Source organism: Lethenteron reissneri, chromosome 41 (genome assembly GCF_015708825.2).
Source record: "Lethenteron reissneri isolate LAM-NWPU_2019-01 chromosome 41, ASM1570882v1, whole genome shotgun sequence".
NCBI classification, from domain to species: domain Eukaryota; kingdom Metazoa; phylum Chordata; class Hyperoartia; order Petromyzontiformes; family Petromyzontidae; genus Lethenteron; species Lethenteron reissneri.
Window position 1 is genome coordinate 3,518,550 of NC_083819.1, and position 24,671 is coordinate 3,543,220.

The 24,671-nt window shown below is 47.4% G+C and overlaps 1 protein-coding gene across 1 annotated transcript in view; it reads right to left on the reverse strand.

Moving 5' to 3' along the window:
* Positions 1–13,616: 13,616 nt before the first annotated feature.
* The window catches only part of LOC133352620 (hypoxia-inducible factor 1-alpha-like), a 65,339-nt gene continuing 54,284 nt past the window's right edge, over positions 13,617–24,671 (reverse strand). Inside the window, 10 exon segments of the mRNA XM_061568376.1 lie at positions 13,617–13,791; positions 13,793–13,908; positions 14,455–14,611; positions 15,513–15,684; positions 15,994–16,343; positions 17,737–17,940; positions 18,577–18,687; positions 20,883–21,133; positions 22,714–22,949; positions 23,412–23,559. Of these exon segments, the coding sequence (XP_061424360.1) occupies positions 13,765–13,791; positions 13,793–13,908; positions 14,455–14,611; positions 15,513–15,684; positions 15,994–16,343; positions 17,737–17,940; positions 18,577–18,687; positions 20,883–21,133; positions 22,714–22,949; positions 23,412–23,559 (1,772 nt within the window). The 3' untranslated portion in view covers positions 13,617–13,764.

Below are 24,671 nucleotides of genomic sequence, written 5' to 3' on the forward strand. Positions count from 1 at the left end.
CCCCCCCCCTCACCCCACATCCCCCCCACCCCACATCCCCCCCCCTCACCCCACATCCCCCCCACCCTACATCCCCCCCACCCTACATCCCCCCCCTCACCCCACATCCCCCCCACCAGCTGTATAGCAAATAAAAACATGTAATTACTTTAATATGCAAGTAAAACATTTTTATTTTAATATGTATGTTTTTATTTTTATTTAGGGCCCCTTTATAACATAATGCTACAGGTCCCGCACTAGCTTAACCGGGCACTGTATTGCAGCGTGTAAACGCCTGCAATGTTACCTCTCCTGGGGTGGGACGAGGGTATCCTCCAAAATCTGTACACCTGGTGAGGTGATGAGATTTACATCTTTAAAAATACGTTTTTTATTTTTCCAGATAAGGCCCATTGAGCTATGTAGCTCTTTTACAGAAGTGACCTGGCCACAAATGATAGCTCAACGAAGTGCCTTATCACGTGGACATTTATAGCAGCCAAATACTCTAAACGCGTGATGTTGATTCTAAATGTGTGTGGGAGGGGGAAACCGGAGGACACGGAGAAAAATCCACGCCACCACGGGGAGAGAGAGAGACATGCGAACTCCAAATATACAGCAGCAGGCGTCAGGGTTGGGATCGAACCGTAGACCTCCTGTATACCAGGCGAGGTAGTTAACATCTCGCCACTGTGGTGGCTATTGCTAGACATAGCTTGATGTAGCTAAGACTAAATATCCGGGCGTTGGGCAGAGGCCTTGGGGTTGCAGCTGGTGGAACCTGATATAGAGTTGACTCAATTATCCGCGATAGTTACGGGTAAGACAGACTTCGGATAATTCAAAATCCTGGATAATCCTTAAATATCCATTTGTACGCGGATGTCAATGCGAAAAACCACTAATATAGGTATAAATTATGTTCAAGTTAAGAAAATGTTGTTTGTTAATGAACAAACAAAAATGTGTAGTCAGGAATGTATTGATCCTGTTGTATTACAGAGCCACGCCAATCAAACATTGCTCACTGTTGCAAAGATATGCAACTACTTCTAGATTTGAAGCTTTCGTGACTGCAAGGATTCGTACTCTTAGTTCTTTCGGTAAAGTCACGTAGGTAAAAAATGAAATAAAATAAAAAAAATTTATTATTTTATTATTTTATTTTTATTCATTTTTATTTCATTTTTTACCTACGTGACTTTACCGAAAGAACTAAAGAGTATGTGCAACTACTGTACTGTAGGAGTGATCTCAATTGGATTTCGGATTAACCGGAGCACATATTTGGTTTAAACACGCGGCTTGCAATCAACATTTCCAAGAATAACGATGTATAACTGTTTTTAGATTATTAATTTTGGCTTTAGGGAAAAATCAATGAGTTATTAATTTATGTCAAAATCTCAAGTGCGTATCATTCAGAGTCTCCTTGAAAATCAGGCCAGGCGATGCAGAGGGTCAGATCAGATTTGAAGCTTTCGTGACTGCAAGGATTCATACTCTTAGATTTTTTTCGATAAAGTCACGTAGGTAAAAAATAAAATTAAAATTAATAAAAGTAATAATAGAAATAAAATAAAATAATTATTTCTATTATTACTTTTATTAATTTTATTTTTTACCTCCGTGACTTTACTGGAAAAAACCTAAGAGTATGGGGTCAGATCAACCAGAGCGCTTTTCCCACTGCTCAGTCAGTCAGCACCTCCAGCCACTCCGAACTCAGCGACGAGGAGTGGGATGAATCTTCCCGAACTCGTCTCACGACCAGAAGGATCATTTTTGTGCTCCTGTTTTTACATTATTACTACTACAGCATATTATTAACCTGGGAAATGTGGAATAGAACCTCCCATTTTCAGGTCGACCTCATTAACCAGCATTTGAAACTGGTTTTACTCCCTACACTTTCCTCCAGAGGGAACCCTCTTCCCATATGCTCACTCTTGCCTCCAGAGTTGCTCTTAAGTCCACGTACGGCAAGGGGGCGCTATCCAGGGGTGTTTGGATGGAGGTAACCACTGGATTATTCGCTCCTCTGCGTTTTTTACGTTGAACTTCTTTCGCACCGTACGTAGCCAACCGTGCTAATCGGAGGTGCAAGAAAATCTTGCATACCATGTATTGTGTCACGTGACCTGAAGAACAGGAGTGGAGCAGGTTGTGAAAGCCAACATAGGAGCCGTCCATAAATGACGTCACGCACCTGGGGGGGGGGGGGGTCAGACATTTGTGACGATGTGTGACGAGGGGGGGGGGGGTGAGAACTGTGACGTCACATCAAAATGTGCAACTTTAAATAAATATAGACAACACGTTCTACTTAATTAAATAGACTTTTTAATGAATGTTCTCTCCTACAACATTAGAGTGCAGCGGCACATTAAATACGCACTACAATGACAATAGTTTATAGCGATTTGAAGCATGTTTTTTTTAGGGGGGGGCAGAGCTTTGTGACGTCATTTTTGAGGGGGGGGGGTCTGACTTTTTGTGACGCCGTTTGACGAGGAGGGTCACAAATCGTCCAAAATCACGTGACGTCATTTATGGACGGCCCCATACTCATGGAACACTGTAACTGGCATCGATTCAGTAAACTCCTCCAGTATAAATAAATATTCTGATTCACGGTTTAGCCACGATCTAGCCGATTCTGTATGAATTCTTCCCCAAACCACTGCCACCTCTCACGATCTTGTGATGGCAACATATCCATGTAGCTCGTGCACACGAGCTGAATCGATTGCTCAATGCGGCGGATGTCCAAATAAACAGCGTGCCGTAGACTGAATCGACAACTTAGTGTCAGCAAACACTCCATGAGGGATTGCCAAAGGATAGGATGATGTCCAAATGAAGTAAAGTTTAGTTATTTGTTGAACTAGACGAAAACTTGAGGGACCAGGATAGTCTAAATTGCAAGAGTGACCTTTAGCACATTTTTCCTTTGGCTGCTAGTCCATTGTTAGTCTCGACCACTGGCCATCAACTCTTCTGGTTGAGTGTCCTGCTGAAACCTACTATATTTTAACAGTCAATGATGCCTCTCATAAAGCATGTGCAACACATTAACAGAATCACGCTTTCCAAATAAAGTTAAAATGGTTCATGCATTAGATACGTCCATCGGTAATTGGGCGGCAAAAATAATTGTTATCAAATGTGCAAACAATTTGGCCCTGATAGCTCTTCGTCAGCTACTATTCTAATTCAATACTTCCGAAAACAAACGCGAGCTGGAAAGTGATATGTAATCAATGGGTATGCATGTAGGTTTCTTTTCTTCCGAACTTGTCCTTCAAAACACATTCAAGTTTGTTTTGTTTAACAATGCCAAAGAGAATGTGTTACAAGCAGAAAGCTGTCAGGAAATTACTGCATCAGAACGTGTAATTCAAACAGGGGCAAACGCTTCCTTTGTATGCACTCTTGTCTCTAAACTAATATACAGCAAACTGCTCGAAAATAACCACAGAATCTGCTCTGGATGAAGCTGTGTGGGTGGGGAGCGTGCTAGGGGGAGAGGCTGCAATGCTTGCAATAAAACAAGAATGTTGATTTTAAGTTAAGAATGTGAGAAATGTTTTAATATTCCTTGGTGGCCATGGATCGAGAAACGTGCTTTACAAGTGTGCCTTGTTGAGATGTTTAAGGATTATGAAATTATTCTGCAGGATAAGAAATAAATGTTTGACCAACGGAGGGAAAGGGATTTTAAAAGTCTCTGGAGGCCTATTATGAAACCCTAGAATATAAATTCCAAAATGACAAAAATTCCATTCGATATCAAACGTACACTATTCTATTCTTGCGTATGGCAATATGTTCAGAAGCTAAATGCCATTGTCGAGGCCTGCTTGTCACAAAAAAGTCCGTTAAAAAAAGACATTGTACTTTTGAGCATAGCCATTAATGATAATGATAAATTGCAATTTTTTTCAATAAATCTATTGCTTAATGAAGGCATCCCATGCCACGTCAGTCATGAGGCTTGTTTGATCATACTTAACCATGATGGATAGTCAGTGCGTTTTGATGAGAGGGCAGCCCAAGACCAGTTCAGATAACACATTGTCCTGCGGAGGGAGCTGGTAGGAACGTCGGGTTGCTCGGCCAATGGCCTGTAGGGTCAATGGCGGCGTGGTGTATTCCGCAAATATGGCCAACTGTGAGAGCGGGCACAAGCCGGCGTGAGTAGGTTAAACGTTGAGTTTTATAAGGGCACCACGGGGTGACCAGCCCCTCCCCACCAAGCCCCACCCCTCCCACCCAGCCCCACCCAGTCCCTCCCCACCCTCCCCTCCCCGCCCAGCCCCTCACTCCCCACCCAGCTCCTCCCTGCACGACGGACGGACACAATAATCCCCTGTGGGCTGGTGGAACCAGTGGGTTCCTACCAGTATCACTTCCCACGTGCTGCTGTTAGTCATGGCTGGGAATAGAACTCAGGTGGTCTGGCTCATCGCGCAGTGAGCTTACCACTGCACCACTCTATCGCCTAAACTTATTAGCATTGAATTTCGATTTAAAGCTTTCGTGACTGCATACTAATGGGATGTGACTATTTACCTTGACTGTATTTAAAACAAAACCCATGGGAGATTCATAAATCATACATTATATTTGAAATGTGAAATACATTTTTGATTCATAAATGAAATGTAACGACAAACTTAACTCAAATGTGGTATTGCAGGTCCCAATAATATGTTAATATGGATACAAATGCACACACACATTAAGGGTGTAATTATTTAATCCGTATCCAGTCACCTCAGGTGATTCGATTAATGCATTGTTCAGATTCAGGGCGAAATATATCAATTTTTTGACATTGTCATAAATGTAGCAGCCTCTAATACAGCGGTCGGGAACCTATGGCTCGCGAGCCATATATGGCTCTTCCAGTGACGGCATATGGCTCCCAGGCAATTTTGAGTTGAAAAAATAAATAAAAATCAGTTTGGAACTGATTTTAAAATACTTGTGATATTGCTTAATAATACTGTGTCATTTTAAAGTAAACAGAAATTAGTTTTGAAGATATATTTCACGGGTCACGCCTGCACGAAGCTCAACCTCACCACGTATAAACCAGACTACAAGGCCATCAGCAAAACCATGCAGCACCAGAAGTCGTGTTAAAAGTAAGACATATTTAATTTATTATACGTTAAAAATACTACATGGCTCTCAATGAAATATATTTAGAAAAATTTGGCTTTTATGGTTCTCCCAGTCAAAAAGGTTCCCGACCCCTGGTCTAATATCTGTATGGTTGTCATGAAACTCGCATACAAATAAAATTCTCTATAATTTTTTTCAAACCCTACACACGTACCGCATCATTCAACCCCCGTTGTCGTTGTTGGCAGCAGTAGAACAAAGGTGAGCACTCCACAGCAATGGTGATATAGAATAACTTTTATTTGGCTTTTTTTAACTGATGTAATAACAGGTACATTCACTACTGCTAACACGTAAGTACGGTAATGTTGCCGCCAAAGCGTTTGGTTAAAATTGAAAAGTAAAAAGGTAGCACCTGACGTCCATGCTCCCCCCAACACCTAGGCAGCAAAGCCTCACGTTTTTTTGTTTGCCTTGCGGTTATTAAAGGTACGGTAGTAAGGTTACAGGTCATTCACCTCGTGTCCCTCCTACTGTAGGGTTACAGAACCCTTCAACACCAGAACGGGACGAAACATTTGAAATAACCACGTAGAATTTTACAAAACACGTTTCAACTTGACTTAATGTGTTGTGATGGATTAAAACAAAAGCGCTTAACATATGTTCTATATATATGCATGCACGAACACATATATTTTCATCAGGATTAAATTATCACGTTGCATGGTCGATAGCAAGGCTCTGTGAATGTTGCTAATGGGCAATCCGTTAGCTCCCTTTTCGGGACATTTCGCTCAAAGCGATCACATTCGATTCCCCTTGAGATACACCCATTGTTAACTCAGCCATTGTAAATTGAGTTGCTAAGTCAGCATATATTTATTTTTTATTCATTTTGATTGGGACGAAAAAAAGCAAACACGAGATTTAAAATCAAATGATGCAGGAAATTACAACGGTAAAAGTCAAGGAAGTTGACGTTGAAGGGCTTGATGTTGAATCTCGCAAGGGCCATTCCTTGCCTCAAAACAATACGCCTGATATGGAAGATGCTGAGCAAGAAGCGACTGTGTATCTACATGAGCGACAAATCCAGCTCACCCCGGGATCCTCGACAAAGGAGTGCCACCCGAGGCTCCACCCGAAACCGCATCCGAGCAAACTATGCCAGATGCAGATACCCGATGCACAAACGGAAACTGTGGTCACCCAGAACAGACCATGCAACACATAGCGACACAATGCCTGATCAACAACTATGAAAGGAGACATCGCAGCGATGATACACTCCGCTGCTCCTGACGCGCTTGTCTGGCTTGACCACTTGAATGTGAAATTGTAATTTTTGCTCTGCGTCCACATCAGCAGCCGTACAACAAGGAGTGCATGGATAGTCTTCTTGGTTCTTTCGGTAAAGTCACGTAGAATGGAAATAATAAAATAATAAAAATAATAAATATTATGTTATTATTTCCCTTCTACGTGACTTTACCGAAAGAACCAAGAAGATGAATCCCTGCAGTCACTGAAAGCTTTAAATCGAAGAAAATGCATGGATGGTGTTTCGTGGGCCATTTTGGAGTGGTAGGCCTCATGTGGCCACGGGCTTGTATGAAAATGTCACAGGCCATAATCTGGCACTTTGACCAGACAGTAAGTGTACCAGCCCTGCACGAGCGAGAATGCAGGGCATCCTTAGTGGGGTTTTTTTTTCACCTCCTGATCTGATGCAAGACTTACATATATATAAAGTTAATATAATTGTGAATAATGATTTACATAACACTTTGACACATGTGCAACTATTATAAATTCTGGATTATTTTGAGATTAGGGGGATGGAGTTGTGGCACAGTTGTTAGTGCTCTGCACTCTTGGATTCCTGGCCATGGTTAACATTAGTGGCGAGTGACCTCTGAACTGATCTTGGCCATCCCTCGTCACCGATACATACTGACCAGTGTGGTGAAGTATGGGCAAAAAAACCTCCATAACGGACGGACACATCAGGTCTACATGCAAGAGTGGATTGACAAAGGGCTGTAAAAATTTACTTGCACATTCATTTTAATGGGTGATTAACTATCATCAGCAGTAACAAAGTATATCTACCATCAACTCACAAATGAGCATCATTAAATCCATTAATAGGCAAGAATCACAGGTTTAAAACACTTTTTCCACCAACGTTATTAATATACATTCATTTAATCCGTGTGCTTTATTCTAAACAAGGTGAGATCCCATTAAGATTACCCCAGGACAAACACTGCCTTATGACTGAAACATGTATTCAGTAAACTTGTAACGATGTACTTGCACAGCAATTTGATCAACTGTCATGATTAGGCTTTGCAGTTCAATTCAAGGATGGATCCTTTCGTCTCTTATTTCCAACTCTTTTGTATAGTTTCTCATATTCACCTCTTTGCTTGTAGTATTCTTCACTCCATTCGCCTAAATGTACCATCAGCAAATCGTTAGCATATCATTTATCAAAGTCATGACAAATCGGTTGTATGCTCACAAAGCAGTGCACCTCTCGTGACCATAATAATTTCATACATTAGACACATCGATTATTTAAATGATCTGCTGTGGAAATGAGTTGCGTCTCCGCATCGTGACAATTCATGGAATCGCCGAGGGCATCAACCATCACATGCCTTGGACCAGATTCTCATCCCGACGCAAGTTCACTTTTATCAGATTTGCATAAAAAGCGCCAATGCGACCATTACTACAGACGATGGGTCAGTCATAAGAGTGATGTTTGTCAGCTAAGGATGTGAAAATGACCCCTCAGTCCCCTCAACTTCTACAAAACATTACTGGCTCAGGCTTCTGGAATGGATGGAACTAATCGACACCAACAGTGCCAATTTTGAGAATGGGGGCTCTTGACTTTAATCGCATGAACTAAAATTACTACAATCACATTTTAAAAGCTTCGAAAGACGGTTCAGAAAAAAAAACCCCACGAAGTTTATTCTTTAATTGAATTGTAACCCCAAATTATGACAATCAGTGGGGAACATGGCTCATCATACCTAGGGCCACATTCTCCTATTAATGAATGTTAGTCATATTATACACTAATAAGGTCCTTGATATATTCTGATCTTCTTAATATTCCGAGGTCAAGGCTCTGTTCCTGGGGGTAATCGGGATTTTGCCAGTGCAGCTTCAAGACTATGGAACGCGTTGCCTCTGATAATGAGACAATCAAGATCTTTCTAGCTATTTAAATCTGCCCTGAAAGGTCATATTTCCCTGCTTTCCATACATGGCGCATTGGGATCCTTGATGAAATGCGCCTTACGAATGTAAATTATTATTGATATATTTGTCGTGGAAATATTCTGATGTGTCCATTACCAACAATGAAGGAATTCTTATATTCTTAAGTTTTTTCGGTAAAGTCACGTAGGTAAAGTTTACGTACGTGACTTTACCGACAAAACCTAAGAATATGAATCCTTGCAGTCACGAAAGCTTCAAGTCTAGAAGGAATTTTTTTTTAATGAGCCATGTCCTCGAGATATTAATGTGGCCCCTATAGTCCTTGCCATGCACATCATACGCGGGATTCCAACACCGGTTCAGGGTTTTAGCAGTTTGGTTGGGAATGATTCGACACTATTTTGAGAATGGGCATTCTGAATTTTGACTTTGGACGCACCCATTAACGTTACTACAAGTCGCATGTTAATAAGCTCCGATAGACGTTCATGAAAAGAAAAAAAATACACCAAAGAAAACATTTTATAAAGCCTATCTTTTCCAACTGACCCATTCGAGTTGTAAGGTTGCTTGTGCACCCGACAACTTTGATTAGGCCCCCATTGTAACGCGTCTCTTGTGAAATTACAACAACCACATTATAACCAGCCTACAGGTGTGTGCGGGAACATGTGAGTCTACATCACATTCCTTTGGCTTTGCGATGCAAGGTCACCCGATAATAAAGTGGTGAGCTTAAATAAAAATAAAATGAATACAAGACGTAGTAGAAAATACCCTGCATATCTAAGTCTACTTTCTAAAATAGTGTGTTTTCGTAATATATATGTGTATATAAAGATACTTTCTTTTAATTGCAACAGTTTTTTTATATAAGGTACGCATGTATTCATTCAAAACAAACTATTGTGCGAGTTAGCAGAGCCTCTGTGGGACAGTGGTTAGAGGCAGAGTAAAGTTCAACATTAAAAAAAAAAACTAAAACAGTAGCACAAATTCACAGACCACCTGACTTCACACATTCGTTAAAAGGCTTCTGTAGACATTCGATCAAAGCATTGTACGAATCGAAATTCAACCTTAACGTGACCACATCAAATGTACTCTACAACAGACCCACGTTGGTGCACTTCTTTTGAAATGTCTTGCCGTGAGTGGCGAGTGCCGTTGAAACACCTGGCAGCAGTGATTCTCAGCTTTTAACAATCAATCTAATTAACAATTATTTCCCAGGAAAGCCTCACTCTGTCTCAAAATTCGTATTCAGAAGCATCCTGCATTGGGATGTTTGATAAATTCCAAAAATTAAGTGGTTTGCTTTATGTGTGAAGAAACTGAATTGCCCACAGACAAACCCACACTCCTCTCTCGTGTTCACCCATCAACGTCACGACTACAACCCCTGGCAAGCCCTGGTGGTCACCCATCCAAGCACTAGCCACGCTGAAGCCCTATTAGCTTATCAGATCTGATGAGATTGTGGGATTTCGAGGGTGATTTGGGTTCATCAGATTAACCCTAACACCAACATGTAGTGTGTGTCCAGTCATGGCTGTACAATAGTGTTCTCATGTTGTGGCAGGTCCAACTATAGCTGAAGGTTTTTCAAACATGGTAGACTGCCCTCCTATAAAGCTGTCCAGTAAGTCATTCTAAGTTTACCAATGCATTCTATTAATGCTATTCATACTGACGATCGTTCGGCTGAAACATTACAATCTACTTTTACTCAAACTGCCACAACATGTTTGTATTTGGTTTATCCCTTAGACTGTTATTTATCGCATATAATTTATTGAAGTTACATCAGTTGAATTTCTACTCCTACACTGCATCAGAGCGAAAGTGCCTTTCGGCTACAACAACACGCCGAAGGGGACGGCGACTGCGGCGATGGAACAATGAAATCAGTCGGTGTGCAACAGCTCGAGGGATTGTTGCTTTGCAAGACCGTGAGAGGTGACGACGACTCTGGGAGGCGTTCGTCAACAGTTAGCAGATCGTGGCTGATCAGGGCATTGAATCCACCCACCATCCTTGGCCAGTGGCACGAGCCTGCACTCGGAAAATGTCAAAATAAGAATAATCCGCAGACATGTACCCAGTGTCTCTCTAGTATAGTCGTCACAGTTTACCCAGGGATCTGCCGTGGCTACAGTTCTAGAAAGCTCCACCCCAGTATTTTATTTTTACAATCACAGTCGACAAGAACAGCTGATCAATCGGGTACGATAGGAAAGCAGAAGTATAATGCTCAATACGCCCAATGGAATTTGCTGAGCTCTTGCCAGATCTGTCCTCCGAGGAAGCTGCCTTGATTCTTGGGCTGAAAAAACCTGAAGCGGAGATCGGTGCTCAACCGGATCTGGAGCCGTGGCAATTTTCTCGGTGAACCCTTAAGGCAAGGCAGGTTCAAAGGCCACTGTTGATGAAATTCCTGCTGTGTATGCGCGTGTGCGTGCGGATGCCAATGCCGGTCCTGTTGTCGGCGGGACACGGTGAACCAACGCGACTCAGGTGTGCCAATGGAAAAGGGGGTTAAACAAAAGACCGCTACATATTTTGGGGCCTGCACATAGGCTGCACGGTCACGTTAGAAAACCCAGAATGGAATTTCTTTTTCCATCCCACTGAGGACGTGGAGTTGCATTGGCACGTTAGCTGTTACAATCAGGTGCAGGGTATTCATTCTGCACGGAAAGAGATGCGTGTTTTCAGGCACTTGGTACAACTTCGGTTTGTGTGAAGAAATTTATCAAAAATATTTCTCGCCATTATAGATCCATTGTAGTTTCATCGTGGGGTCTTTGTTTTATAATCGCTAATGTAGAAATAAAATGTACTTTGAAGGGAATTTATCACCATCATGCATCAAGATACCATTTCTATGGATCTCTTTGAATGTGCTGCTGAAACAATGAAACACTGATTCCTGGAAAGCTAATTATTTTTAAAGTAATGTTTTTACCACAATCAGACACAAGGCACACAACAAGTTGCCTTGCAGTATTTTGCAATAGCTATTGTGTTTATGCCTCATTGTACAAAATATGTTGTGTGTATTGGAACAACGTTATTCCTGAAGAACACGAAATATGTAATTCGCCAAAAGCACCAAGGTTATGTGCAAATAATCTGGGATTAACCTCTACGATTATATATTTTTTGTGCTAAAAATAAATTTCCACGTTTTGTATTTTTTTTTATAAATCTTTGTGTTCAACGTGGAGTGGAAACTTCCATCGAAGGTGCATTACAAATATTGTATTTTTTTTCCTGAAAATGTTAGGGATTAAACAATGTACATTCTAAAGTTAACTTTTTCAGTTCGTTAAAGTATTCACAAGTATGCATGGTGCTTGAACCGCTGAATTTAAACATTTATATTTATCATCAGTGGTATTCTTCTTATTATTATTCTCCTATCCATATACTTGGTTCTTTCGGTAAAGTCACGTAAATAGAAAACAAAATATTTGTTTTAATAAAATAAAAATGATTAAAGATTTTTTTAAAATAATAATTAAAGCAAAAAACCCACGACGTTTCGATCGCAACACAAGCGGTCTCCATCAAATGAAGACTGCTTGTGTTGCGATCGAAACGTTGTGGGTTGTTTGCTTTTATTATTTAAAAAAAATTCTTTAATCATTTTTATTTATTTTCAATTTAGTTTTATTTTATAATTTATATTTAATTTAATAAATGTTATTTTATTTCACATTTTTTTTATTTTTGGTTTTCTATTTACGCGACTTTACCGAAAGAACCAAGCATATGAATTCCTGCAGTCACGAAAGTTTTAAGTCAAAATGTATTCTCCTATCGTTCGTTTTCTCTCTTTTTTTTTTTTACAAATACATGGACGATGTAGCGATATTTACGAGACAAACACAAAACAAGATAAATACGTGGGAGTAAGGATATTTCTTTTTCTCAATTGCACTAAATGTCTGATGGAAGCAAGGTCAATGCAACTGTGCTATTGCTGCCGTTTGTATTCCTCAATACATTGCAACAACAAAAACGGGTTAATTTTGTGTTCTTATCAAATTTATATATTTTTTCTTTTGTCCTAACGTATTCAGATACTGTGCTAAGTTACCAAAACTGCCCTCTTCTTTAACATTTAAAAAATTAATCTCCATAAAACGTTCACCACATGTCAATCGCTGCGCAACTCGTTCATGCAGTTCACTTTTGTAGGGAACATCACGAATGGACAACACCGCCAGAATTCAAACACAACACATCGTTTTGGATGCTTCGCTATGGCAATAAATGGAGAGCAGCCGCTCATCGTCAGTGAATTATAGCGCACGATCCGATGCTCTGCCCGCTAAACTAAATAGCGGTCACAAAACCAACCTTAGCCCCGTGAGCCAATCGCCCTTTTCGTTTACAAAATACGGTCCCCACGTGCATCTAATCTTGGTGGCATCCACTTCATTGTGAGCCGTGTGCCTAAATTCGGCGCTGCGAGCCCCTCTGAAATAACGAATCGTTGAGAGGACAACGCGAGAGTGGCTCCCAGCTTCCCGTCCATTCATCTTAAAACGCGACTCCAAAAAATTATATACGCGGCTGGAATAAACAATTGCAGAGGCAGGCATCTTCTTGACTCGCGCGCCACTGCAGATGTGTGCCTGGCTGCAGGCATCTCGGAGCTGTTCACGAGATCCCAGCAGCAGACCTCCGGATAAGAACGGTCGCAAAATAGGGAGGGCTAAATAGTGACATGCCGCTACAAAGACAAAGTTCTCCCCCGTAGCCGTACAAGACTGTTGAGGCACGTTCTGGTCGGGCTTGGTGATGACCACACCACACCCTCGTGCACAATGCTGGTCTTTAAAGGTTCCGCGCGAACAACAAAACTGCCACTGCAGGCACACACACACGTACACGTACGTATACAAATATATATATAGAGAGAGAGAGCGTATCTGAGAAAGTAGAAGCCACCAATGAAACCAAAGAGGCTCTATTAGCGTGCTGCCCCCGTCTGCCGTTCAATCTCAACCTCTGTGTGCGGCGCTCTCAACTTTCAGCCAAGTTCGTGACATACCCAAGCGCAGCACGCCCAACTTCAAATTCGAGATCACGACGTGCCCCGATAACCGCACAGACTGGTCGCGCATAGCGCCGGCCGTGCGCGAGCCTCCGGCCACACCACCCCTTCTTGTAACGCATGGCCGGGCACGGAGGCCAGGCTGAGCCGCGTGCGGGGAGAACGATCTACGGGACATCGAGCCGCGGTCATCTCGGCCGACCGCCCAAGTGACACCGGGGACTGGGGTGGTGGGGGCGGGGCGAGGTGGGGGGGGGGAAGGCAGAGAAGGCTGAGGAGCGCTCCGACGGCGGTCGACGTCGTCGTCGTCGTTCTGCTCGTCCCCCGCGCGTTTACGTCGTCTGGTCCAGGGCCCGCAGGAAGCTCGACTCCCTGCAGCAGGCGGCGGCAGTCGACGACGGGGGCGTTCACCTCGCAGTCGTAGCGCGTCAGCTCGGGCAGCGAGCTCCCGCCGGCCAGCAGCCGGCTCGCCACGTCTGCGCGCGGGGAAAGCGCGGTGATCGTCACGCGTCAACACGGTCGCGCCTCTCGTCGAAGGATCGGCCGCAAGGATCCGCGATGATACGCTGGTATTTACATCTCTCCGCGGCCTTGCCCCACCGTACCTCGCTGCCCTCCCGCCCGCTGCGCTCTTAATCTCTCCTACTCCTAACCGTTCCCCCCTCTCCTTGTGTGCAATCATCGGGAGGGAGAGTGGGGGGGGGGGGGAGGGAGAGAGGGGAGGGAGGGGAGGGAGGTCAGGCAGGTGACTTCGCCGCTATGGTGCTGGTAGAGCAGCAGCAGGGTATCTGGTGATGGGTTTTTGAGGGTGATTTGTTTTCTTGTTGGTGTCTATGAACACAGTAACACACAATGGGACTAATGTTACACGGGAAACCCGCGTTATATCTTTGATCAAAAAAGGGATCACATAAGCAAAAAAGAAAACGACATGATGAACGAAGTAAAGTGCCGAAAGACCGAGCATCTTTCTCGTCTGATCGTAAAAAAAAAAAAGGAGGGAAGGAGGGAGGCTGCCGAACCTGTGGCGGGTTTACGGCAGAGGGTCTGGCGGCCCCTGCCAGGGCCGGCGAGTTTGTCGGTGGCGCAGTCCCCGCCGCTCCAGCGCGAGTCCCCGTGGGCGGGGAGTCCGCACGCCCTCCCGGCGTACGGCTCGGGCTGCACGGCGAGCGAAGCGCCCTGTGGAGACGCAGAGGGGCGGAGGAAGGGAAGTCTCGGCATTGGGGGAGCAATTCGGATACCGGTTGCCGTGGTTATTAGCTACGTACGTACGTAGGTACGTAAGTACGTTGAACTTCTTTGGCACCGTAAAGTAGGCAACCGTGCTAATCGGAGGTGCGGGGGGACGATGACGACAAACTAAACACAAAAAGCAGTTCTAAAGAAATGAGTCTTCAATCTATCGAGGGGCACCCAGAGCATTGGGCATGGCTAGGGAATGGATGCATATCGCCGAGACCATAGCATTGTCTGAATCACAGGAGCACAATTTCAAATCGTTGTGAATGCCGACGATCCCTGCAGAACCTACCGCTAGGGGCAAATGCTGTTAGCTGAGCACCTATTAAGGTCGACATGGTGCAACGATGGGGTGTTGTGGCCAGATCCCGTAATAATGATTTATCCCATCACACCAGGAACTTATTTAAGGCTTGGTCAATCTAGGAGAGGCCAGGGACACATTCTGGCAAAACTTGCCTAGCTACCGACGTTGGCCATGATCGGGCCGAGTCGGTAGCACAGACGACCCGGCGACATCTGTTAAAATGAGCCTCGTAGCTCATCGTATTCCTCCAGTCTAAATGAATCAGAATTCGTTTTTCTACACCCGCTGTGTTTTCGGGATTGTACCACGCATTGCTCAATCGCGTGAAGCAAACCGTCCCACATCGAACAACACGTGGCACAACGTACCTCCGACGAGCACGGTTTGGCTACGTACGGCGCGGAAGAAATTCTACGCGCATACCACACGTGGCACGACCCGGAAGCACATCGGGTGGGAGCTGCGCAGGCGCAACTGCGCAAGCCTGCGCAGGAGATTACGCTAAAGATCGGAGCAGTGCGGCGGCACACGCACGAGGCCGGGCTGCTGGGCGTAGGCGGCGAGGTTCATGGGCGACGCGGCTCCCTCGTTGCTCAGCCGACGCTTGCGGCACGAGGCGGCGGTGGCCGCGACGTGGGCCATGAAGGGGCCGGAGAACCGAGCCAGGGACCCTGGCATCTCCACGTAGTGGGCACCGTCACTCGGCCTGCATGCACAGACAGAGATGTGGTGCGTGTGTTTTTTTGTTTGTTAACACGGTTGCTGAGCGCAGGCACAAAAATCAAGTGGCTGCACCAAAGCATCTGCAGGTAATACAGAATAAAATGTCAGATGTTGGGAGGGTCTTACGACACAAAATTGGGCCAGCTCATTACATGGCCTAACCCCAAAAATCGTAATATTTCCCGCAAAAACCTAGGCGTTTTGTTGATATGCATCGTTGAATCCTTTCCGGCACCGGAGCAAACCACTCCCGTGACCAACATCCTCACGAAAGCGCAAATCGCCGCTTCACCTCGGAGCGTACGCCTGCTGCTGCTGGTGCTGCTGCTGGTGCGGCGCTGGGTAGGCCAGGGGCAGCATCCGCGACGGGGCGTTCGCTCCCACGCGGGGAGGCACGGCCTCGCAGGGGGAGTCCAACTTGGGTCTCTTGGCCGTGAGTGTCGACGGGACCCACGCGCTCGGAGCGCTGGCGGCGGCGCCGGCCGCCGTGGCGGGGGAAGGAGGGCTCTTGCCGTGCCGCGTCTCCTCCAGGCGGTTGAGGCCGAACACCCCGAACTCGTCCAGGCGGAAGCTGATCTCGGGCAGCGGTGCATGCTGGGAAATTGGAGAGGGGGCGGCCAGGGTCCGAAGCGGTTGCTGGAACTGCGCGGAGTAAAGCGGCCGCGCACGCACGCACGCACGCACACGTTGAATCATAATAAATACATGTTTTCGCGAAACATCAAAATAAAAAGTGCGTCGAGCACTCGGATTACAAACACAATGAAGAGGTTTATATTTTAAACGTTGATTGAAAACTCGCATCTTCACTCCCACTGTAATATTCGCAGAGTCGCGCCCGGAAAGAGTAGCAAAACATGGTAACATGTCAGATAATAACTCCCATATCAGATAACAACCCCCGTATCAGATAACAACCCAATAGATTGTCGAGAGGGGGGAAAAGAAGGAGAAGAGGGAGTGGGGAGGTATGAGAAGGAGGTGGGGGAGACATGAGGATCCGTGCTGGTTGAATGGCCCACACTCAAGGCATCACCGTCAGTATTAAAAAGAACCAGCCATCGAACCTCGCGCGTACGAATTGTATTCGTGACAATCCGTGAGAACAGCGGTCACAGTGCACGCCCCTCTACAGCAGGGGTGAGGAACCTATTCGTTACCGAGGGTGGAACAGCACTGTCAATACCCCTTAGTGGATAACAAAACAAAGATACAAAGGGACCCCCCTCCCCATATTGCCTTAACAGACCATTGCTGTGAGCGAGCACCTATGAAGGCCGGAATGGCACCGCCTTTGTCTCCCCAGTAGCTATGTTTACACAATGCACTAGGTACTCATTTTGAGTCTGAGTCCACCTAGGGAAGGCCCAGGACTGTTTCAGATAACCGTCACCGTTACTGGCCATGAGCGGCAGTGCGCGCTAACCGCTACACTCCCGCTATAAGTCTTTATAATCATTACAACCTTTAGTGCTCACAACAAACAGGCTCTCCGCAACGCAGGAGATAATTAAATAGTCAGACGAATTAGGAGAACGTCGCGGTCAACTAACCCCCACATCGCATCATTTATCGCAAAGCGCCCATTAAACGGCTAAAGGCTGAAATCATCAATTGCAATCGTGTGCACGTTTGTGTTTGTGCCATTCGTCACAGCACACGGCTTGTTTCACAGACCACTATTGTCTGCTGTAAGTTTTCACAGGAGGAGGCGACAACGCTGCTCACGTAGCTATTCATGATTTCAGCAATTTGCGGGCAATTTTCAAATTTGGCCGAAGCTTGGGAGCGTGACGCCGGCGGGCGTGGCGTACTCCTGCTATTTATTTTAAACTTTAACAACTGTGCTCTTGTTCGCTCGGAAATATTCCGTTAATAAATAAAACGTGAAAAAACAAACAACACGAACCATGGTAATCGCTGCACAATGGTATTTAAAAAATACAAACGATCACGTGATTTATCGGTGACTTTGTGGTGTACAATACGAATCGTAGGTATCGGCCCGCATCGCGGCATTCCCAGGATGCGTTACCTCGGGGGGCTGAAAGATGCCGGAGTGCAGGTGGCGAGGTGTAGCCGGAGTTCCGGGTGGGCCCGTGGCCCCTGGGGGGCTCTTGGGGAGTGGGGAGTCGGAGTAAAAACCCGGAGCGGACTCCGGAATGCAGAGGAGGAAGTCCTCGCCGTCCATGGGGATGTACGGAGCCACCGTCTCAAGGTCCAGATCGCTGCCAAATTCCTGCCGGCAAGCCAAGAGAAACAGAACATAAATACCGCGAGCCAAATTTAAACTTCCTCATATACGCAAAAACGCTTTTCATAAATTCGAAACGCGCAGTCATTAAATTCTCAATGGGCTGGCTTCGGAGGAGCCTTCGTCACCGTCTCGCTACCGCTGCTGTCGTTCCGTTCGTCGCAATAGACGGACGAAGAGTGCAATCCTGATTCTCGCTTTCTTCACGTTGTCCAAACGTGCACCCTCTGGAAATAACACTTGATATCTGTCGCATTGCGACTTGCGGATGGGGCTGATGTATTGCTGCTCTTGGGTGTATCGCTTGCCATGAAGAAGGGCCATTCCCCGAAACGTCACCCTATCGTATATGTTTCCTTTTAATGCCACACGGTGTTATTGACGAACGTGTTGAGTTTTTTTTTTGCTTTGCACCACCGCCAACGCGGCAGGAGCAGCAGCGGAGGCGTCACCAAATCATTTTCCTTACAATAGTTGAAGAACCCTCGTGTGGAGAGTGCAATGTTGTTGCGAGGTCAAGAGAGAGAGAGGGTGGGAGGGAGAAGGATCACGTGGGATGGAGGCGGGCTCGAGCCGTGGACCTGCCTTTGGGAGTGAATGCTCTGGGGATGCTGTGAGGACCTGTGTGGGCGCTGGGGCCTTCGTTTCCGGAGCCACACTGAACAGCTTCTCGATGGTGTCGATTCGGAGGTCTCCACCCAGGGGCGAGAAGGATTCCTCGGAGGTGGAGCGCTGCAACGGCAAATGTCGGGCGACCGTCGTTACAGGGAGCGTCGACTCGATGCAGAACGAACATTGCATTTCTCTCTCTCTCTCTCTTGGCGTTTAAAATAAACATGATTTAACCAGGGTGGCTCGGAGGGTCAGAGAGTAGCTGAGCTGGCAGCTCGAGATCCTGGGTTCGAATCGAAGGGATGAATTGTTCTGCGAGAGATGCGAATGGGTGCTGTGTCACATGACGTGGATGCTGCGATGGGGGGAAATTTGCAACGAAGAAAATATTCATTCACAGCCCGATGTTTAGTTGCTGTACTATTGGCGGCTTGTCACGTCTGGGATCCCTTCAAGTGATCTCCGATTCACACACTAGTGGGTATCACTTTCCCACCCGCCCTACAAGGGAAAAATGTTCAATGCATGATAAACTGAATCCATTATTTTTTAATTCTCAAAGCCGGAAATTATCGAAATTAAGTAGAGAATCTCATTTAATGAACGTGGTGGGTTTGTATGCAGTTATTCTTGACCGGATCGTCATCCACCAGTTGATTAACGTACGGGTTGTAAATTGTTAATCGTATTCGTGAAGGCGCAGCCCTGCAATGTCTCTGCTCAAGCCACTGTCGGTTGAAAGAAGCCTCCACTCGCGAGAGATCTTCAGCCCCACTCGAATGTGTTTTGGCCGACTGTTGGAAGCCTCGTCAGATGTCTTGCAAGCGGCTGCAGTGCCCGCACTTTACCCCACCGCACGTAACCTGCCGATCTACTACGTTGTCCACTATTTTTACTGCTGCTGGGTGGACCGAGGCAAGGGGAATAAAAAACAAACAAAATAATCCTCGCCCATCGCGTCAACTGCCAGCACGCAACGGGGCAGCTGATAAAATAAAACACAATAAAGTAGGAGGATGAACGTCGTCCCGTTAATCCAATCATTCCGTCCCATGTACGGCTCTTTTGGGTTAATCCCTGATCGCTAACACTGAAGCACGGAGGTCCCCTCCACGTGTGAGGGGTTTTGGGGGGGGGGTGTGGGGGTACGGGGGATGTAGGGGGGGGGAGGGCAAGGGTTCCGATCCACGGTGGCGACAAAAAAACAACGGCCACGTTCGCTCGCATCGATCACGATGCGGCAAAGAACTCGCCGCTCTCCTCTCTCGTTCCTAAAATAAAAGACGCGGGACGCTAATTTTCCGGGCGTGCCTGAGGCCGCGCAACACCTCGTCTGAGAAATGCGAGGCGCAGGGGCTCTGATTATCCTCTAAGGGGGGAGGGGAGGGGTAGTGTCGTTCTCGGAATGAGGAGAGAACCCGCAAGCGAGCCTGAATTGGGCAGTAGAATGCCTCGCCTCCGATTCACACGGTTGGCTACGTACGGCGCGAAGGAAGTTCCACATTGGTACATGTAACTCAGAGCCCTTCCGTCAACCTAATGCCGAAGGCCTCTATCCCACGCCAGGTCAGAAGAGGGGGGTTGACAAAGGTGGGACCATCAAGACTGGTTCAGACATCGCTAGCCACACTCACTTCGATTGCCATGACCGGGAATCGAAATCAAAATCGTTGGGGTTTGGGGCGCAGCGCGTGAACCAGGGCCCCTTCCACCAGTCCCGGTAGCTCTTCCACCCAATAGCATGGTTGGTTACGTTCAGCGCGAAAGAAGTTCTACATACATATTCTCTGAAGTCTCGCTGAGAATGAAATTGACTGACAATTATTGACAAAACGCGGTTGCTCAAGTGGAGAGATGCTGTTAGACGAGGGCGTGGGTTGAAATAAAACTAATAAACCAATAATCAACACGACACACCTCGAATCAAAATGAGCCCCAGGACACTATGAGAGATCCTTTACCAAAAGGCGTCATCTGGTCCAACACCAATGGAGACTAGGCTCTAAGATAAGCTGTCTCGGGTGTGGACCAATCAACTTCAAGGACAATGCATATCATTATTATCATCAGTGTTGTTTCTTTTTGTTTGCATTTTGACTGCTTGTGTTGTGGTTAGTGCAAACATGATCACCTTGTATAAAGGTGTCAGTTTTTGTGCCAGTTGAAAGCGTAAAAACCTACTACTATATGAGCCCCAGGACCTTGGAGCAAAAACTTTGGAGATGATGGCGAACAACGCGTGGCACAACCCTGAAGCAATTGCATCATCTACCCTCGTCATCATATCAACATCATTGTTGCATCATCATCATCACCGTGTTGCCAGCACCGTCCTGGCGCCGGTTGGCAGAGGGCTGCGGCACTCGCGCGTCGCAGAAGAAGGCGGCGGAGGCCGAGTCGCGGGGCGGTCGCGGATCCCGCGGGGCGGCCATCGGCGGAGTGAGGGGCAACCCCAGCGGAGGCTCACGGTCCCCCCGCTCGGGGCTGGGCAGTGCCACGTCGTCGTAGAGAGAGAGGTCCGAGTACAACGGCGGATGCTGCAGGCCACCGCCACCGCCGCAGCGATCTGTGGGGGTTCACGTTCATGCAGCCCACAAACTGTTTAGCTACTAAAAGTTTTTATTTTAGCCAGGTAAGGCCCGCTGAGTTATTTAGATTTTTTTTTCAGAAGCGACCTGGCCACAAATGATAGCGCAACGAAGTGGCTCATCGCGTGCACATTTCGAGCAGCCAAATACTCGAAACGCGTGACGCTGATTCCAAATGTGGAGGTCGTTTGGTAAAAGAGAGAGTGCGGCCTGGGCAGGACGTGTCACTGGAAGGCACGATGGCCCAGAATAATGACGGAGCGGTGGCCAGGAGATGGAACCGTGTCTGGTGGGACATCCACCGAGAAGATGCAGCTGTGAAATCGTCTCACGTCCAAGGCGCTGTGTGGATCATTATCATCGTAAGATCGTCAGAAACGTCGGCGGCTTTTGGAGCCCTTCATCCAGCAGCAGCAACAGCAGCAGCGGATTAGCCATGGATAATGACGAGGGTGATGATGCGACGTTCGGTGAACATGGCGAGGCGCACCACGGTAGCTCGAGAGGAATGGCGCGCACGGAAGTCTGCCGTGGGATAGTCACTCGGTCAAATCAACTCCAGATGGGACAATGAGATAATCCCCAAGAGCGTATGCTTGTAGTTGTGCTTGATTAGTGTCCCTGGTCTTATGCAACTTCAATCGACGCGAGGGGGGAAAAAACAAAAGTTGACCTACGCCTAAGACAGCCCGACCGTGCCCTCTCTGTTCTCAGGATCCTGTCCGTGCCACAAGCTAGATACGGATCTACAACCACGCCACACGTCCACACCCATCACGGCTAAATTTAAAGCCCCAGAGTTTGGCTGCGTGGCCCAGGGGTCAAGAGACGCTAAGCTGGCACAGCTGAGATCCTGGGTTTGAATCTGGGTGTCGCCTCCCCGTGATTAAACTGGCTTGTCAAGTGCAGGGCGTTGGTGAGTCTAATCCTGGACCCGAGTGATGGCACACAATGCATCACACTAAAATACGGCTCTTCACTTCATGGCAAAAAAGATCCGTCCATGAGGATTAAACAAGGGAGCTGTGCAGCATGGATTGAGACGTTTCTCCCATGGGTTTTTGATAAGGATATTTTATTATTATTTTGTTTGTATACCCAGAAAAGCCTGCCACACAGGACATGCCAATCAGCTCACTGTTTCGTACCCATTTATGCTGCCGAGTGCTCACAAGTGGGAGGCAGGGAGGCGAGGGAGGGGGGGTTATTGCCTTGCCGGGAGAATGAACTCGACTTTATGTATTTGCAGCAGGTGTTTTTGCCAAACGTGTGGGAACCGAAACATGGGCTGGGCCGTGTGCGTTCCCCTTTCGCGTCGGCTCGGCTCGGCCGTGCACCGGTACCGCCCGCTCAAAGTGTCCACTTGCAATTAGTTTACCGCGTTTTGCACGTGGCTGGCTACGTACGGTGCGAGAGGAGTCCTACGTACGATGATCATGTAACGGACGACGGATTCTTATTTCTACGAAGAGTTCGGTAGTTTTCCCACCGGGGCTCGGTAAGCCAAGCGGAGCTCTCGGTCGGTAGCCTGGACGGTGCCTGGGACGGGGCGACTCACGGCCGAGTCCGAAGTTCAGGCTGATGACCTCGTCGCCGGCCGTGGGGGCGATGAGCGCCAGCTCGTCCGGCTCCTCCTTGAGCTTCATGAAGAGCGACTCGCCCATCGTCGCGGCGCCAACGATGCCGCCGGGGTTGGCGCACGGTGACGACGGCGGCGACGAATCGCCGGGGCGAGGCTTCAGCAGCCGCTCCGTTTGCTCCAGCGACAGCACCGTGCCGGTCTCCTCCACGCCGCTGCGCAAGGGGAGAAGAGACGGTCGCGCGGACGGCACGAAGGGTCACGTCGGAACGCGCAGCACCGGGGACCCGCGGCGGATGTCGCTCGCATCAGCCGTGGCAGGGAGTCACAAACACGTGCTGCCGGATTTGTAGCTCAAGCGAGGCAGCCAGGCGCGTGAGCCACCGTGCAAATGATGCACCCCCCCCCCCCCGGTGAAATGTTTAGCCGGCCCGTTGTGGATCAGCAACGATTTTTGAACAATATAACATTTTCGGACGAATAAATAAATGCGTAACGAAGCACGACTCTTCCCTTGAGTATCTGTACACGTGACACAATGCCCTGTAAGCGTAACGTGACGAGCAATCCGCTTTGCTTCCCGACAAAAAACGAGCGACCATCGCAACGTTCCCTGTCCCCCGAAAATGTTTTAATTCATCGCCGCGCGTGGGGCAGTGGGGGGGGGGGGTGGCTACCTGAGCACGTAGTTGACGCACACCACGCACTGCGGCTGAGCGTTGCGCGGGCTGTAGATGACCGTGGCCTGTGTCTCCACCCACACGAAGCCGCCGCGCTTCGCCAGCATCCGGTAGTGGCCAGTCGTCGCCTGACCCTTGCCAAACACTGCTCAAACACAACAAAGATCCCCCCCCCACCCCGTGTAGCCTTAGCAGACTGTTGGGGCAAGTGCTGTTAGCGAGAAGCACATGTGAAGGCCGGCACGGCACGCAAGGCGGGTGGGGTGGCCAGCACCATGCCCGCCCGTTCTTGCCAAACACCGCTCAAAAACAACATCAACAACCAAGACGTGGATTGTACCGTCACACGCCATAAACCCGGCGACCCGAGTTCAATTCCCATGCACGGCTCGAACGTTCAGAGATATCTAGAGCATCGGTGGGCCTCCTCCCTGGTGGTGGAGTATGGTCACCCAACGCCGACAGCCTTGCTAGACTGTTGGGCAAGCGCTGTGAAAATGTATAAATGCCCAGTAAGGCGCGCAAGAGGCGGTGGTTGCGGCCAGTACCACACTTCTGGCCGCCTTTCCCTCCTCCGTGTTGATGTCTTTAGACACCGCGGCAGGGGCTCACTTAAGACTTCAGTTGAACTACCGGAGGCCCACGAGCGGTTCAGAAATCACTCGCTCCTGATATTAGCTGTGGCTTGGAGTCGATACTTGGGTCCGCTGGTTTCTAAGCGGAGTGCACGAACCACTGCTCCCATTCACTCCCCCTCCCCACATACATACACACAAACACCATCGCTGCACAGTCGTACAGACGAGCGATTTTCACCCTGATAGCCGAGTGGTGGTTGTGAATCGTGACCTGGGTAAAACATTTTTTTGGCATCCAAAACATACCGCACTCGCCTGTTCATACAAGGGACTGTTCCCAAATCGTCGCCACGTTCCATAATTTCTGGGCTGCTGCTTCAAAGCAGAAAGCGCAGCCTCGTTAAGGGCTGATGGATAACGAGACTCAAACGTGAAAATCGAATGGCAAGCAAAATCCTGTGGATGCAAACAAAGGCCCCCTTTTCCCCCCAGCCAAACCACTTAGCGCTGGCGGCGTCACACAGAACCCGTGTAATGGAAGTTACTGCAGAAACGAACGCCGGCATTTGTTGCGATTTATACAGAACAGAATAAAACGATTGGAAGTCCTTTATTATTATTATTAGTATAAATTTTGGAACCAGATTTCGGTGTTCAACGCATGAGCGTAACCCACAGT